The sequence below is a fragment of the Vipera ursinii genome (genome assembly GCF_947247035.1).
Source record: "Vipera ursinii genome assembly, chromosome: 3".
Lineage (NCBI taxonomy): Eukaryota > Metazoa > Chordata > Lepidosauria > Squamata > Viperidae > Vipera > Vipera ursinii.
In genome coordinates, this window is record NC_139516.1 from 110,498,228 (window position 1) to 110,516,782 (window position 18,555).

The window sequence follows — 18,555 nt, forward strand, 5'->3', positions numbered from 1 at the left end:
GAGGTTTTCGCGGGTGTTTGTATGTAGATCTTTGGTCATTCGGGTTTTTCCCCACGTAGAATTGGAGGTATCAGGGCAACGTTTATATATATAAAGCCCTAAATAGCTTGGGTCCGGGATATCTGAGGGAACACCTGCTGCCGGCATCAAGCTCCCTTCGTCCTGTGTGCTCCCACAGGGAGGGTCTTCTCAGGGTACCACCAGTAAAAGATTGCCGGCAGACAATACCCAGGGGGAGGACCTTCTCTGTGGATGCACCTGCCCTTTGGAATCAGCTGCCTGTAGAGCTTAGGACTGCCCCTGACCTTCGTTCATTCCGCCGGGACCTGAAGACCTGGCTCTTTGAGCTCTCTGGCCTGGTCTGAGCATATTAATTGGGATTTTAACTGTTTTTAACTGGGGTTTTATTGCAAGGTTTATATAATTCTTTTAATTGATTTTAAGATTTTTGTAATTGTTGTATCTGTTTTTTTAAAATACCTTGTGAACCGCCCTGAGTCCTACGGGAGAAGGGCGGTATATAAATTGAATATACATACATATATATATATATATATATATATATATATATATATATATATATATATATATATATATATAATTCTTTGTTAGCCAATTTAAAATTTACACAAATATGAGCTGTCACCGGTGTGACTGCCTGTCGATGGCCTTCAGGATAGGCTGACACAGGAAATAAAGATTTGTCCCATGTTTGGTAATCTAGATTACCTAGCAAGGTAATCTAAAAATAGTTAGCAAGCATTTGACACAGACAGACAGACAGACAGACAGACAGACAGACAGACAGACAGACACACACACACACACACACACACACACACACACACACACACACACATATATATATATATATATATATATATATATATGAAGTAAACATGGCAACTGGCAAAAAAAAAATCACAAATTACAATCATGTGACCATGGGATGTTGCAAATGGCCATAAAGGTGAGCTGGTTGCCAAGTGCCCAAAATGTGATCATGCGATCATAAAGGAGATCGTGGTGAGGCCATTGCAACTTTGAAAAACAGCCATAAGTAGCTTTTGGAGTGTCTGTTGGTTACTCCGACAAAGGGAGTAGTGGTTCTGCATATTCTTACCTTTGCTCTGCCAGTGCTCTGAAGAATGTGCACCATAGCACAGGCCATCTCCTCTTTGTCTCTGACACTTATCACTGGTTCCAAAACAGAGCATAATTCGGTATAATTGTTAGTTACAAATTCAGCAAACTCTTTATATTTTTCCATAGGAAGGACGACGATGGTCTGGTACCGTGACTTGATCCGGATGGATGGCACACCAGACTTCCCCTTATTGACTGTGGGAGTGCTGATGGTGTACCACTTTTCCACAAACTGTCGACCGGTTACAGTAGCTATGGGAATGCTGACCAGACCAATATAATTATTCTTAAAGTTTTTCTTTCTCTTTTCAGTGTCCTTATAGATGTGGACTGTAATGTGATAGGTGGGTGGAAGGCTAGAGAACTCAAACTGTTCACCCCAGAAAATATTGTCAGATTTTGATTTACTGGTAGTACGGGCGACTAATATTTCATCCAGACATATTTCACAGAAATACTTCTTCTTCGGGGCCAAACCTTTGGCTTCAATGATCCAAAGACGTAACAAGTTCTCATTTCGTCGGCAATTATCCTGGAGACAAAAGCACTTGGTTTACTTATCACAAAGAATGTTTATTCTATGTGGTTCATAGCCATATTATATTTTTAAATCTGTATTAAGTTTCAGATTATTCTCTGTTAGTTGTTTTTTCAGGCAACAATCATTCATAAAGGATTATCCTTCTATTGATAAAGAGGAATAGGAAATAATAGAATTTAGAATTTAGAAAGTTCACTTGGGTTGGTGGAGAATACCTTTGAGTCTTGTTGAGATATTGGGAAGCCATCACCTCAAGGTGCCTTTTGGCAACTGTGTGCCTCTTCCAGAATGACCTCACCTAGCACCTTGTATATTAGGAAGGTCATCTTTCAGGGTTTTTTAAAGCTAAAATCTCCCAATGATCAGAAATGACAGGATGGTAATCCAAAACCATTTGGAGAAGTAATGGTTGTTTGGCAACCCTCCTCCCAGTTTCTAGAGAAGCAAGTTCTGAAGCATATTATAACTATTCGCATTGACAAATACTGTGAAATTCCAGAGAGTTAAACAAGGTCAGCACCTCTGTCTCTCCTATTATAAATCATGTATAAGAGTATTCCCAAGTCCACTTGGAAGAAAGTAGATGGTCGTGTTTGGCATTAATATATTAAACACTGAAATTGGCAACGATGGCCAGCAATTAGGAACAGTTTCATAATGTGATAGATTCTAAATCTGCACTGATACACACAGACATACACACAAATAATTTCAATCATTTCCCCAAAGTACTTTGAACAATAAAATCAATGACATGACATATTTACAAGTTAAAGGTGTAATCTATCATACTTTTTGATCAACAAAGTCTAAATGAGGTTTATTAAGCAGTTTTCTTTCTGAGGCAGCTAATTTGATGCCACAAATCTACTTAGAAGGCTATACTTGTTTGAGGAAGGGACTGATATCCCCAGCTACTAATGAGGATGCATTTTCCAATTGATGCTTTTCTGAGGTTGCATTTTACACTATACCTTGTTAGGCTGGAGTGCCCTCCGTATATTCTCCATCCAGACGTCTCTTTCAGTAGCAGAAGTGCAACTGAAGCATTTACTATAAGTGGAACAAGATATCTAGAACATATTACAGAAAGTCAAGTTAAGCTTACAGCTGAGATTGTAGTTGCGTGAAAAGAAACAGCAGAGATACCTTAATACTTTATAACATAGTAGCTTAACGAGGAAATTTAAACAGAATACTAATACATTGATTATGTTGACACACTGGGGTATTACAAAGCTTCAAGTGTCAGAAACATTATGATCTAGTTTGAAATCTATTAATTGTGGCTGAAATGTTCACCAAATCCTCCCAACTTGGAGAGTACAGCTTTCAAATGGAAATTTAGCCTGTAAGGATGATTAAATTAATAAATTTACCTATAAAATAATAAAAAGCATTGAGAGACATTTTAAATAACTGCTTTTTATAGTTTATAGCAATGTTAGTCACAAATCAAAAGTTTTCTAAGCAATATTTTTATCATTATTGCAGAATCATTTTTTATTTCTATTTTCCAATTTGAAGCTATATCTAATAAGGCTGTAAAGTGCTTCAGATTTAAAGAGAGAAAAAAGTACTTTGACTCCACATCAGGCCTCATGTAACACTGACTGGCAACTTCTTAAATCAATTACTAGATGTCTCTCCAGGGATTCTGTAGATACGGTATAACAGGAAGGATAGATTCAAGCATTACCGAAAGAGGATATGTGTCTGCCCTCCTGTGTTCTAAAGCACTTTTTCTCTTTTGAATCCAAAGTGATGCACAGCCTATAAACAGTTATATTTGCTTATAAAAAGTATGTGTTCTATTTTACAGAAAAAGGATAAGATCTGAATTTGGTACTAAAAGAGATGGAAAGCAATGAAAATAAGAATAATGAACAAGTTTGAAAAGGAAAACATGGGAATTCTATATAATATAGGATTGCATTAAATATGATGCTAATTTTTTTTCATTAATTGACATTCCCCTTAATAAGGTTTAGGTCTAGGTTAATCCATAGCAAGACTATAATCTGGTTACTATGAAATCTGAAACATCATACTGGAGAGAACTGCTAAAATATGACTGTTTAAATTATTAATTATATTTAAATGCTCTTTGGTCTTTGTGAGAGAGCCACTTCCCATGAAAGATAAATCTAGGTTTGTCACCTAACCCATTGTATTTAAACTAGAAAAAGTTTTTACGGTATTGTACTGAATGAAAATCGATAAAAAGTATACTGCAATTTTTCTGGCTTCCCTGAAAGGAACACATCTGCTAGGCAATTTCCATGACAACCAGGAAAAGATCTTTGATTTTCCATCAATGTGTATTTATGCATATCTGTGTAGTTTCCATATTAAATCAATAACATTGTGATTTAGCTCAATATATATTTAAATACATCCCAAATTCAGTTATCTAAATGGAAAACTTATTATTTCATTTTTCGCATTAAGAATACCGAAGGAGGAAAAATATTTTGAAAAAATGTATTAAGGAAATTAGTTGAAAAGCTCTTGAATATATTAAATATCAAAGCCAATTATTCTCAATTTGTGGTCTAGAAAAACTGGTTTTGAAGGATACTGGAAGCAGTCATTGAGTCATACATCAAAATAATCATTCTCCCCCCCGCTTTTTTTAATGGCAAACATGGCTCTCTTTTAATGGCAAAGATGCTCTCTTTCTACCTAAAATGTTGACCATTTATTCTTAATTACTAGGTTTTTGAATCTGGGATGGTGATGTTGCAGCATAAAAAGCATTAAGGAAAGGAAACAAGCATCCAGGCAGAGGAGAAAAACATTAAGTTGTGCTTCAGCTGCCTCCAATAAATTTGGGGGACGGGAAAGGAAAAGTGAATACACAAGATTAGCTCATTTGTGATATGTTGCAGATGCTGTTGGACAAACACTTGTTAAATTTTGCAAGCATACACCAGTAAAGACTGCAAAAAGCAATCATAAATCAAGGTAAGCTAACCAGATGACCATTAATCTTCACTGATATAATCAAAACATGAAAATAAATTCCTTATCTGATGCTGCATTGCTAACATGCCCAACTGTGACACAATTCTCCATCAGTTGACAATGGCCCAGTAAGAAATTTCCTAGTTCCTTGTTGCTTCTCTTAGTCACTCGCTAAAATGTTTTCTTAAGACTGAAAAATAACTGAGTGTTCATTTCTGTTCAATAACTGATACCAGTTATCTCATGTACATAAAGATCGTCTGATCATTGGATAATCCACAACCTTCTTATGTTAAATCTAAAGAAACAAAATTGGTTATTCTTATAAAATTGAAAGAATAAAATGACTGAGATCACATACTGTATATCAGCCTTCCACTGTATTTGTTGTTATTTATTTACCTCAAAGCAGAAGTTTCGTCCAATTATACTGCTATGAAGTGGCATGACAAAGACTTTCTCATCAGTCCCAAGATCCAAAGTCTCAATAGGACCTCCTGGACTCAGCAAAGATTCATGGGAAAATGATTGTTTCAGCTTTGACAAGCCAGGGGACCTGTATAAAGACAGTAGGAGCTGGAAATAAGACATCTGGAAAAAATGGAGGTGATTTAACAAAATTAAAATTTAAAAGCATCTTTTAAGGTTTGCCTCATTCCAAATATTGGTTGGGAAAATGGAACCTCTAACAGATGCCAGTCAACATTTAGAAAATTCAGAAACATAAAACAATTTTTGTTTTAAAATTTTGTATTCTGAATTGTTGGTGAATGGTTCAAATGTTTTTCTATACAGTATGTTTCACAGAAGCCAAAATCCTACTAGTAACTTCTGAAGGCTGTATATTTTTTTATTCTCTACGTGAAAATGTTACATTTATAGAGCTGTGCAATTTCTCTTCCTTCCCCTACCTATCCAGTAGATTCCTCTAAAAATAATGCAAAGGGTGCTCTGAAAATGAAAAAAAAGATTTGTGTGTTTTTTGTATCAATATTATTTGTTTCTCCAAGGAACATAGAGTAACAGACATATTCTTTTTTGTATTTTATGTTAAAAACAATCCCCCAAAACAGGGCTGGCTGAAAGATAATGGGGTCAAAGTAGTGCAATAATCAGTCAAACATCCAAACCAGCTTCCAAGCACAGTATTATCCTCTACACCCACTATTAATATTCCCTTTTCCAAAAATACAAACGGGATAGAAACAATGACAGATCTATTAATCTTATACTAAAATGTTTCACAGTCTATGAGGGTGTTTTTTGTTTTTTTGCAAATAGCACAAGAAGATAATCTTACTAATCATATTCATTATATTAATTTGGCATGCTCTACTTGGGTGCATTCCTGATCAGCCATCTTCCTACCTAAGGCATTTCAATTACACAGAAAAAAACGCTCTGAATTGCATCTAAGAAGCCAGTCTTAAAAATCCCCTGAAAGTTGGAATGACACACATAGAAAAAAACAGGATCTTATTTCATTCTTTCATGTCACATTAAGAATTTTATGATTTGGTAACAACTTTTGGAAGAGTCAGTGGCAAACCACTTCCAAAACATTGCCAAGAAAACTGCAAAGACTGTCCATGTAGTTGCCAGGAATCTATGCTGACTTGAAAATACCACCACCACCACAAGAGTTGGGATTGCTGGGAGCCATATTCATGGCTTTTCTGACTTCAGGCTATGATTTCTTTTCTTAATATAGTAGTTCATTTGTAGGTTTGATTGTGCTTTACTGTGATCAACTAAACTGAAAGTGAGCCTTGCGATTGGTATTCCTTATGCCCTGCTATTTCTAGAATGCAATTTCTTTTACTGGTATGGGCCACAGTAAAGCATCAGCCGCTATTTTATGGTAGTAGGATTAAGCCAAAATGTTTCCATTTAGCTAGAATTCATTCAAGCTAATTTCAATAATAGAAATTTGTAGATGTCTGCAGTTTGCTTGTAATAGCTTAGCTGTAGCTAGGTAAAGTAAAGGTAAAGGTAAAGGTTCCCCCGCACATGCGTGCTAGTCGTTTCCAACTCTAGGGGCCGGTGCTCATCTCCATTTCAAAGCCGAAGAGGACGCTTGTCAGAGGACGTCTCCGTGGTCATGTGGCCGGCATGACTAGATGCCAAAGGCGCACGGAACACTGTTACCTTTCCACCGTAGTGGTCCCTATTTTTCTACTTGCATTTTTTTATGTGCTTTCGAGCTGCTAGGTTGGCAGAAGCTGGGACGAGTAACAGGCGCTCACTCTGCTACGCGGCACTCGGGATTTGACCCGCCAAACTGCCGACCTTCTGATCGACAAGCTCAGCGTCCTAACCCACTGAGCCACTGCGTCCCTATTGTAGCTAGGTACTAGGCACTAAACATTAATATAGATACACTGGCCTATGAAAAATTATCTTACAAATACACTCTCAAATACACATATACAGTGAAAAGGATCTAGACAAACCTAAATCATGGAAAATGATATTACAAGAATGCTTTATTATGCTGTAAATCTACCCAAATCCCAAAAGTTAGTGAAAATATGGAGTCTCCGAATCTTATAAAAAATCAAAACTAAAGCAATGCAAGTAAATTAACTATAACCAAGAAAAAGATTGCTGCTGGAGAATTGCCACCCAGATGGCATCATCCCCAAGCCATAAATAAATACCAGGTATCTTTCATAAACAATAATATATCAGCTATAGAGGTACAGAACATAGAGTAATTCAGTGTTTTTCATGTTTGGCAGTTTTAAGATGTGTGGATTTCAACTGTAAGACGATTTTAAAGTTGCCAAGTTTAAAAAACAGTAGTTTTAATGAGTATGACAGACATCTTTTGTGACAAAGCATTTGATGCTATTTCAAAATCTATTTCAGAAGAACAACAATGCTAAAATAAACAGATAAGGAAAAGTTGTCTTTAACTATTTTAAAAGGAGAGAATATAGGTTTCGGAAACAGTAGATGTTTTATGTAGTATTTGGGAGATACAATGGCTGGTTGGGAAGTTCAAAGCATGAAGTAGGTAGCTTATTTATTTATTTATTTATTTATTTATTTATTTATTTATTTATTTATTTATTTATTTGACTTGACATGCTGCCAGTTATCAAGGTTAGTTGACCATTTACAATCAAAATATAACATTGTAAACCAAGTTTGCATTATAAAGATTATGAGAAATAATTTAATCCTGAAATTTTGGAGTTAAAAGTTGTCTTCGTTTTACGACAATTGGGACTGGCAAGTTAATTGCTAAGTCACCCGGTCACTATGTAGAAAATCACCTGACCATGAGTATACTTACAATTTTACTTCAGCTTTCTTCCCCTCTCACCACCACATCCCTGTTCTTTGGAATGCTTATCCTGATTCTGGGATAATTAGCAAGAAGGGAATTAATATTTGTATTTCAATTCATCATAGGGGAAGGATTGTAAGAGATTATAAGAGAGTAAGCAGGCACATAATAGTGAATAGACATTGAAATGTGCTAGCACTGGCTGTTTGTCTAGTGTGCTTTGGGCTCCCAGCACTGAGTGTGCTAGGCAAATAACTGGCACTAGCACATTCCTTTCAATGTTTGTTTCCCTTTGTATGCCTGCTTACTCTCTTGCAATCCCTTCCTCTTCAGTGATTGCTTGTTTACACCATCTCTCTGGTTTTTGAGAGGAAAAAAATGGGTCAGGCACAGAACTAATGTAATGATGAGCACAGGATTGAGGTTGTAAAAGCATGACTTAATTGCAAAGTTATTTTTTTCAGCAATGTTACATAGTAACGTCAAATGATTCATTGCGCAATGCAGTTGATAAGTGAGGTCTACCTGTTTTAAGAAGAAATAATACAAGTAGTCCTTGACTTACAACCACAACTGGGACCAGAATTTCTTTTGTGACTGTTGTTAAGCCCAATTTTATTATCTTTTTTGTCATGGTTAAGTGAATCACTGCAGCTGTTAAGTGAATCACAAAGTAGTTTGGCAAAACCAGCTTCCCCCATTGATTTTGCTTATTTCAAGGTACCCAGGAAAGTGACAAATAGCAATCACATGACCCTGAAATGCTGCAACCATCATAAATATATAGCAGTTGCCAAGCACCCAAATTTTGATCATGTGACCAAAGGGATGCTGCTAAGTTTGTAAATCTGAGGGGCCCGGTGGTAAGTCAGTTTTCTCCAGTGCCCTTGTAACTTTAAGTGGTCACTATATGAATGGTTGTCAATTGAAGACTACCTGTACTGGATTAGATGTACAGTCCTGGTGAAAAAGGAAGTAAAGATTTGTACCCTTCAAATGTGAGCAGAGCATTTCTATGCATTGAAGCAGACATCTGCTTTTTCAGGCTTGTGGTGGAGCATAAAAAAACAGTATGTGGATGATTTAATGAATTGATTCATTAGGTACAAAATACGTCTTCTAAATCATGGGCATAGTGCTATTATCAAATAGATTCCTATAAATAAAGTCTTAAAATACACTACATTTTGAATATCCAGAAGAATATTCAAAAGTCTCAAAGTTCCTAACTGTATATTCCAATTCTTGGTAAATGTTGAAAAGTAGAAGGAAAGCTACTCTCCTTTGTGAAGTAGACTTCACAGTGAGAGCTAAATATAATACCGATGAGGTAGAGATGGATTAATAGAGATGAACATTTAAGCAGTTGTTGGATCTGCAACTTCAGGCAAGCTCACTAGAAACCGGTTTGGATTTTTTTAGAAGAAACTTGTAGATGTTTGAAGCAGAATTATCACACACACACCAACAATATTGTTGTTGCAATAGCAGAGCAGTATATTAACTATGTTACTATTTACAAATGGAGAGTCCAGATAGTAGGTCTCCTTTTTGCATACTCTCCCTTTCTGGCTGTTTAATAACTCAACAACTACAAAAGTTTTTTTTGACACAATTTGATGGCCATTTTTAAAAACTGCATTTAACTTTATGAAAAATGTATTCATGCAATCTTCTGACACCATATTTAAAAATAAGTAGTTATTTCTTTATCATTTCCCCTTTATTCTGGAGTCAACATCATTCTCAGAAATTAAATCTCTACAGTTTGGGTTAGAAGGAATCTGGTACCACCTTTTCTGACTAACCAGTCTTAGGTTATGAAAGAGAAGGGGGAGACAAATTATGTATCATCAACCTATTTTCCCCTCTCTTCCATCCCAGCCACTCCTCACCTCGCTCCAATTTAAATCCTACATCAGTCTGGCCACTGCATGAATCCAGTGAAGGGAGTTACAGCTTGTAGTAAAGCTTGTAATAACATTGATTAGTCAGAAAGGTGTTACCAGACTCCTCCACCCTAGACTAATACAGCTCTTCTCTTATGATGTCTAAAGTTTGGATTAGTGACATAATTGCTGCAATTTTTAGCACGCAATGGCTCTCATGAAAGTTATATTTTCTTCTACTGAGGTTCTATCCATTTCAACTTTTAAGTTTAAGTTTTGATTAATTAGTATTTATAGAAAAGAGAAAGAGAGTAGGAAATATTTTGTAACCACTCTCTTTTCTTTCCAGGGTTATCAGGTTTTTTTCCTGCTACTACTCCTGTGCTTTTAAAGGTCAAATAAGACCATTCCCTGCTTTAATTTTTCAAGCTTTTAAAAGGCATATGTACAGTATAGGGCCAGTTAAAAAGCGAACACTGTTACCCTGAATTTTTTAATGTTAAATCATTGTTCACCAATTTAGGTTTTAAAAAAGCCTGTGTAGGCAATTGGAAGAGACTGTTTTATTTTTCCCCTCAGATCAACAGTTCCAATTTAGAGCTCCTGAACAGTCAAAATGTTTCAATTTACAGACAAGTATAGAAGAGATAACAACAATGAACCTTGTTTGAAAAGAAGTGACAAAAAGTGTCCAATGCAGTGTGAAAAGCCTCTGTAAGTATTTTTCGTAAAATCTGTTCCGTTCAAATTGCGAATAACAGTACAAACCTAAAATTTCCCTCAAAATATATACATTTTGAATTTGCAGTCTAAGCACCGCTACAATAAGCTCTCTTTGAAAACCTCTGGAAGTCCAAAAAATAAAGAAGTGAAGGCCAGGAAGAGACATTCTCTTTACACCCAGGGAACATCCAAAAAAATTAAAAAAATAAAAAGGCAAATCATCACAAGCATAACTTTTTAGCCCGACTTGCACTGCTAGATCCCTGCAGACAAATAACCAGCACACCTACATGAAACAATTGTTCAGCCACCTGACTGTGCATCCCCAAATCATAGCGGTGCCATGTGTCCTGATACCCACACACCTCCTTCTCTTTGGCTACATTGCAGAAGAGGAATTCCTCGGGGCAAAGGCTGCGATGCCCAAATTCAGCGGCAGGTACAGGGTCAATTTTTCTGCTTCAGAGCTGGACAGAGGTACTTCCAAGAAGAGCCAAGGCAAACAATTTGCTGGAGCAAAGCCACGCTCCTTAGCCAAGCTCTGTTCCCTTATCGCTCACCCTCTACCTCCTGTCCCTCAGGTGACAAAAACAAGGTTGCTGGTACGTGCCCGGCTCACCCAGCCCTGGGTCTGTTGCCATGGCGCTGCATCCATAAGGAGATTAGAGAAGGAAGGCAGCAGGGAGAAGCAGCAGTGGCAGAGCTCAGGGAGCCCCCTTGGCAAACACCGCAAAGGTGTGACCTTTCAAAGGAAGGGGAGGGGGAGGAGTCCCTCCAGTTCCTTCAAGACACAGACACAAGAACTGAGCAAGACAAACGGAGTAGGGGATATGAAGAGTACAACAAAAAGCTTTATTCATCTTTCCCACTTAGAGGCTTTTTAGTGTCAAGCAGGCTATATCCTCTGCTGATCTCTGTTTAGCTTCCTATGGAGAGATCAAGAATTCAAAAGGAGCAGATCCCTAAAAATATATAGGTTCATGTGGCCAAAACACAGATGGAATCCTGCAAATGGAAATTTTACACACACACACACACACACACACACACACACACAGTCCATATGAATCTTCCACATTTTAAATTTGTATTTCCTTCTGTTATCAGATAAAGTCTGCTCCAAGCTTTCCCTATGAATTCGCCACAACACATATTTTCTCTCCACTTCAAATACATTTCAGAGACAGCGTACAAAGGCAGGGAAATTACCACAAAGTAATACTAAATCCTCTTTGTATAGATTTCACACACAGAGACCACACACATATACAGTATATAAAAACTGATTAGTTGGAAACTGGATTAGAAACTCCACTAGATTATTAACTTCACATCTAGTCAAGATTTTTAGCCCACCTCGATCCATTTCATTTACAACTTCTGTTATCTGATCTGTGTGATTTTATTTTTCTGCATGCGGCTAAGTTTTGTCATGCTGTTCATTTATTCAAACCAAATTCTGGGAGGCTCCCAATCAACCACAATTTGTAAAGTAGGACATGTTTTGATTTTATCCATTTTATCATTCTTCAGTTCCATAATGGTTTTCATTTGCTGCCTCAGAATTTGGCTTCTTTGTTTTTGCACTGGTCAACGACTATAAGTTTACTGATACTACTAACGGGGTTCAGTGTACACAATTAAAAAGTGAATCAATGATTTTCTCATTCCTCTTGTCACATTCTACATGAGAGTTAGAGGTGTTCAAGATTTTGCAGTGGCTCCAAGGACTGAATTGCAAATTAGAAAGCCTGTCTGTGGCTTCAAACTAACTTCAAATTCTTTTTTTATATATTAATCTCAAATTTTATGCAATGAGTTAACCAAATACAATTTTCTTAGATACTGTTAAATCATATCCCAAAAAAAGCAACAGTTGTCAATACTGCTAGTTCGTAAACATTATATATATCAGAGAATGCCGTCTTGTGGCCCCCAGGGGGAGATCCTTCTCTGTGGGCGCCCCGGAGCTATGGAACCAGTTACCGGTTGAGCTCCGGACGGCGCCCGATCTGCGCTCCTTTCGCCGCGATCTGAAAACATACTTGTTTGAGCAAGCCGGCCTGGCATGAGGGGGATTGGTGGGGTTTTTTATCATTTTTATTGGGTTTTTATTATGTATTAATTGTATTTTAATCGGGCATGTATTTAATTATCTTTTAATTTTTGTACATTTCTGTGTTTTATTCTTGCCCTGTACACCGCCCTGAGTCCTCAGGGAGAAGGGCGGTATAGAAATATTAATAAATTAAATTAAATTAAATTAAATATGTTTTCGTAGATTCTCGCGGGTGTCTGTATGTGTAGATCTAGAGTCTCGGGTTTCTTCCCGCGTTCCTTTCATCTTCAGAAAGTTGTGGCGACGTTTCGACGAAATACCATCCGTCATCATCAGGCCGGAGTGTTCCTCCTGCTGCTTCCAGGAGCAATGCGCATACCATGCATTGCTCCTGGAACCAGCAGGAGGAACACTCCGGCCTGATGATGACGGATGGGATTTCGTCGAAACGTCGCCACAACTTTCTGAAGATGAAAGGAACGCGGGAAGAAACCCGAGACTCTAGATCTACATATATATATATATATATATATATATATATATATATATATATATATATATATATATATATACATATATACACATTTTATATATATACATATACACACACACACACACACACACATATACACACACACACACACACACACACACACACACACATTATATACTCATAAAGAAGCACTGGAATGAAAGTAACTTTCTATCTAGAAAGATAATTTGATTGTGTTGCAGAACAGAAATCTCATCTGACATCCCAGTGCTGCAATTAAGAAAGCAATTTGACCAAACTTCTGGCTTTGAGCATGGAGATAATAATCCAAAGTCACATCACTGGTTTCTAATGATCAACAGTGGTGGTAGATTAAAAGACCTTTTCCTCTGTTAGAAAAGAAATTATTGGAAAAACAAGAGGTGTTTACCAGTATTGTATCTGCAAAGACAGAAGTTAATCAAAGGAAGCACAATTGTTGTAAACAGGAACATCACAAAGACCAGCAGAAGGACAGTTCAGTTAGTGCATGAACATATCTGTCTTTATTTCTTAGAGTTTCATTGGCCTCCCAAATATTTATTTCATTTCCATTTAACCCAGATTATTAACCCATTTTCCCCAATTCTACAGCCCAGATCTATAAAAATCTTTTCACATAAGATAAAGGAGACAAATAATAGTTTCATTCCATACAGCATTAACCTGTGAACTCTCAGGCTTCCTCCTTCCATTATATATACAAGTTGGACAGTATTTAATATTTTATTGTTATGTATATGTAGGGGTGTGGGTGTATACATATGTTGTATGTAGTATGTTTTAGGTACGTGTCATGTATGTGTCTCACTTTGAGAGCGGGCAGCTAAATTTCATTTTTGATGTGCACCATTGTGCCCACAGTAAAAAAATGACAATAAAGATTATCTTATCTTATCTTAACAGGTGACTGCTATTTTTCTCTGCAGAAGCTAATGACCAAATAATCATATCTCTATTAAATTAAATGTTTCTTAAATGAAGATTTAATCACATTTTATTTTGTCCTTGTCCTACTACCATTTTGGAGAATGGTTACTGGTTCACCACTGAAAAGGCTAAAAGTGACTCCCAATTTGCAAAGTCATTGACTTAACTAATAGCATCCAGTCTGTTCTAGTTAATGCTCTATGAACCTATATTCATATTTAGATTCAAAACAGAACATTTTATAGCTTTAATCACTTCCATAATGGTTGGAGAAAACTGTTTTAACCTGAAAACAACTTTTTCAAATTAAAAAACAGGGTGTGAGCTTGAAAATTATTCAGAATTGAAATATTTTATATATCCTTATTTGCCATTGCATACACAGCTCACAAATTATACCGCTAATCCTGTAGCCCTCTAGTTTTCCTCCGAAAAGCCCGGATACACAAATACAATAATAAAATAAAATAAAATAAAATAAATAGTGGTCACTGATGTGATTTGTTAAGATTTACTGCCATTGACAAGAACTTTCCTGTCCTTTTTGTTCAACTGCAGGATAAAACAGTGCCGTGTACTGCATCCTTGCTGAATGAATGACTGCTCTGATCATATAGATACAAGGTGCTGTTATAAGGAGAAGCTAAAATCTGTTAGCAACTAGGCACTTTGCCTTGTGCTGGCAATAGCAACTCTTCTATTACTATCCAAAATTAAGAAACTATCAGTTCCTCTGCTTATTGTGTGTTGATCAAAATTTTCACTAACTGTTTACTATTGCTGAGGTTATTGATCTTTTTCATTCTCATACTGGTTCAGACAGCACACAACAGGAATGTAACAATGCCATTCTACCACCCAACCTGACAACCCAGTGCTTTTTTTGTAAAAGAAAAAGGTGGCGGAACTCACATGTCAAAGAACCCGCCTTGCCTACCCTACAAGGTTCCATCCAAAAAAGGTGCCGGAACTCCGTTCTGAGCGTTCTATGAGAAAAAAAGCCCTGTGACAACCAATAATAGTTTTCAAGAAGAGGGTAGAGAAGAGTTGAAAATCAGACTGCTCTCTGCATATGAAACACATGTGCTGCTTCTGACTTATTTAAAGTCTGAAGTCTAAATTGTAGGTTTCAATTATGATTACTATAAGGCAGAGTGGCAAGGCATTAAAATAATTCCAAAGGTAATTATAGGTAGCATTCATTCAGCAAAATGATATTAGACTCTTCATAGGCTGAATATAGCTGATTTAAAATGCCACATATAGTTCCCTACATCAGGGCTTTTCAACCAGTGGTACACGTAGCACTGCTGGTATGCGGGCACCTGGCTGGTGGTATGCGGTATTGACTTCCTCCCTCCCCGCCTCCCCCCGCCTCCTCCCCCCGTGCTCCGCTCCTTTCCAGCTCACTTGCTTGCAGAAAACATGCTGCTTGGAGCCCTACTGAGGGCAAGCAAAGAGCGCAGGCGCAGAGTGAGGCCCCGCCCTCCCCAGGGACTCGTGCAGCAACCGGATTGACTTTTGATCGGTGCTTCTTCAGGGCACACATGGCCAGGAAGGCACGTCGGAGTCCCAGGTGCCGGTAAGGCAATTGGCCTGCTCCTCCCACATCACCCACCAGCATGAGAGCGCCTTGCCAGCTGCTGAACCCTGGCTTTTGAGCAGGAGCGGCCTTGCCCTGCTTGCCCTTGGCCGCCTCTGCGGGTGCTGCTCTAGCGCGGAGAGAGGGAGGCCGGTCCCCGTTCAGCCTGCCAGCCCTGGGAGAGCCCCGCATGAGTGCCTCGCCAGCCGCCAAAACCTGGCTTTCGATCAGGAGTAGCTGTCAAGCCCCGGGCTCGACAATCAACCAGGGGGAAAAAAATCCATGCAGCAACCCAGCTACCTGGCCTGCCAGCTGCTCTTTGCTCCGCTGATCAGCTGGGAGGCTGAGACTCCGGATTCGACAACACCAACCAGCGGAGAGCACCGCTGATCAGCTGGTAGGCTGGGACTCCAGATCCAACACCGCCGGCCAGCTAGAAGTCCCGGCAGGAGGCCCTGATGCCACCGAACAGCTGGAGCATTAGAAACCTTCTCTCGGGTCCGCCAGTCAGCTGGGAGCGCCGGTGCTTTTGAGCAGGAGCGTCTGTCAAGCCCCAGGCTCGACAATCAACCGGGGGGGGAAATCCGCACAGCAACCCAGCTACCTCTCTCCCCCAGTCTTTTAAAATATTTAAAATAAAATACAGGATGTGTTGTTTCAGATGTGAGCTTCTCAAAATCTCTTGCATCTTGCCAAAAGCATGCATAGCCCTCCATTCAGCTATTCTCGATCACGTTTGGACCCCTAAACTCATAAAAGCTTTTAATGGTTTCACAGATCGGAGCAGCTGGCAGGCCAGGTAGCTGGGTTGCTGTGCAGATTCCCCCCTCCCACTGGTTGATTGTTGAGCCCGGGGCTTGACAGCCACTCCTGCTCGAAAGCACTGGTGCTCCCAGCTGACTGGCGGCCCCAAGAGAAGGTTGCCAACGCTCCCAGCTGTTCGGCGGTGTCAGGGCCACCCGCTGGGACTTCCAGCTGGCCGGCGTTGTCAGATCCGGAGTCCCAGCCTCCCAGCTGATCAGCGGTGCTCTCCGCTGGTTGGCGGTGTCGAATCTGGAGTCTCAGCCTCCCAGCTGATTGGCAGAGCAAAGAGTGGCTGGCAGGACAGGTAGTCGGGTTGCTGTGCAGATTCCCCCCCCCCGGTTGATTGTTGAGCTGGGGCTTGACAGCGGCCTTGCCCTGCTTGCCCTTGGCCAGCGCTGGGAGAAGGAAGGAAGGAAGGAAGGAAGGAAGGAAGGAAGGAAGGAAGGAAGGAAGGAAGGAAGGAAGTGACAACAGGAGGGAGGAAGGGAAGGAGGAAAGGACAAAGGGAGGGAAGAAGAAAGGAAGGAAAGAAGGAAGGGACAATGGGAGAGAGGGACGGAGGGAGAGAGGGAGAGAAATGGAGAGCGGGAGAGAAAGAGAGGGATAGAGAGAGCGAAAGAGAGGGAGAGAAGGAGAGAGAAAGAAAGAGGGAGGGAGAGAGCAAAAGAAAGAGAGAGGGAGAGGGAGAGAGCAAAAGAGAGGGAGAGAGAAATAGAAAAGGAGAGAAGGAGGGAGAAAGAGGGAGGGAGAGAGAGAGAAATAGAGAGAGGGTGAGAGAAAGAGAGGGAGAGAAAAATAGAGGGAGAGAAAGGGAGAGAGGGAGGGAGATAAAGAGGGAGAGAGAGAAGGAGAGAGAAAGAAAGGGAGGGAGGGAGAGAGAGAGGGAGAGAAAGAGAGGGGGGGGAGAGAGAGATTCTCACATGGCAATAAATCCCAAGACGGAAAAACCTCTCCCAGCTGTCCACTGAGCTTTAACTGCAGCCACTGACATATGCAATCTATCTCAGCCATTATTCTGTGCCCTCCCCCATTATAAGCAAACTAAAAAGAAGAATTTCCAGGGCTGGTAAGAAAAATCATCAGTCTGCCTATATACTCAATATAAGAACTTGGTGATTTGTTTTTCTTTTTTAGAACAAAATTTCACAAGTGAAATGCAGCGTTATTTTAACTTTATCACCTGCATAAAGAGCAAAACAAAGCAGCAAACAAGAATCATAGAGGAAGAAACATGTGTCCAATTCAATATAATTTCTTGCATTTCTGAAAAATCCTTCACGGAGTGGGAGGCCGAAATATGCCTGAAGTACAAGCTGAAGCATGTCAGGCAGTATCAAAAATGAGACGGTACTGGAAGGGTAATTTGCTTCAGACTCTGCTAAGGGAGACCTGCAATGGCAGGGGGATTTCTAAGACATTGGAAAGTGCGTGTGAAACACAAATAGCTGGGAACAGCTGTTCATGGCAAGTCAAAAACAAAAACAAAGCTTACAAAAAGGAGAGAACACTTGCTACATCAAAGCAGTATTTAGGGATCTGATTCCTACTTATCAAGGCACCGCAAGGTTTTCTACAAATTTCAGTCAAAAAATTTTTTTTAGTTGGCTGCAGCCTTCTTCTGAGTTTCTATCGTATAAATCTGCTAAGATACAAATGTGTACAGCTATTTTTCATATGAAAATAATCCTATTCTATCTTTCTTATCACGGAAGGGGGCCTGATTCCATGATGGAAATAGAGACTTGGTTATTTTTATTTTCAGAATAAATCGAACATGAAAATGCTTATATTCAGTTAAGTTTAATTTCTCTAACTGGTAGACACAGTAAGTCCATTGCCAGGACAAAAAAAAGTAAAGCAAGTCCATTAATTAATCCAGTTTTAGACTAGCCATCTCTTTCCCGCACACCCACATAAAATTAAACTCTGTAGGTTAATAAAAAGACACATTTTTGAAGTCTTCTTAAAAGCTAAGGTGGACAGCAGCCCCCACGCTTTAGTGTGAAATCAGTTCCACAAATATGCAATAATCCTACAGAAAGCTCAATCTCAGGTGTAGTCAGGGAGCTTTCCCAGGTGTTACGAGT

General features: G+C 39.1%; 1 protein-coding gene across 1 annotated transcript in view; it reads right to left on the minus strand.

Moving 5' to 3' along the window:
• The window catches only part of RASAL2 (RAS protein activator like 2), a 236,233-nt gene that overhangs the window by 43,508 nt on the left and 174,170 nt on the right, over nt 1-18,555 (minus strand). The window contains exons 6-8 of the mRNA XM_083358697.1: nt 5,057-5,210; nt 2,662-2,760; nt 1,124-1,678 (exon numbers count right to left, since the gene is read on the minus strand). Coding sequence (XP_083214823.1) covers nt 1,124-1,678; nt 2,662-2,760; nt 5,057-5,210 — 808 coding nt within the window. The remainder of the gene's footprint in view (nt 1-1,123; nt 1,679-2,661; nt 2,761-5,056; nt 5,211-18,555) is intronic.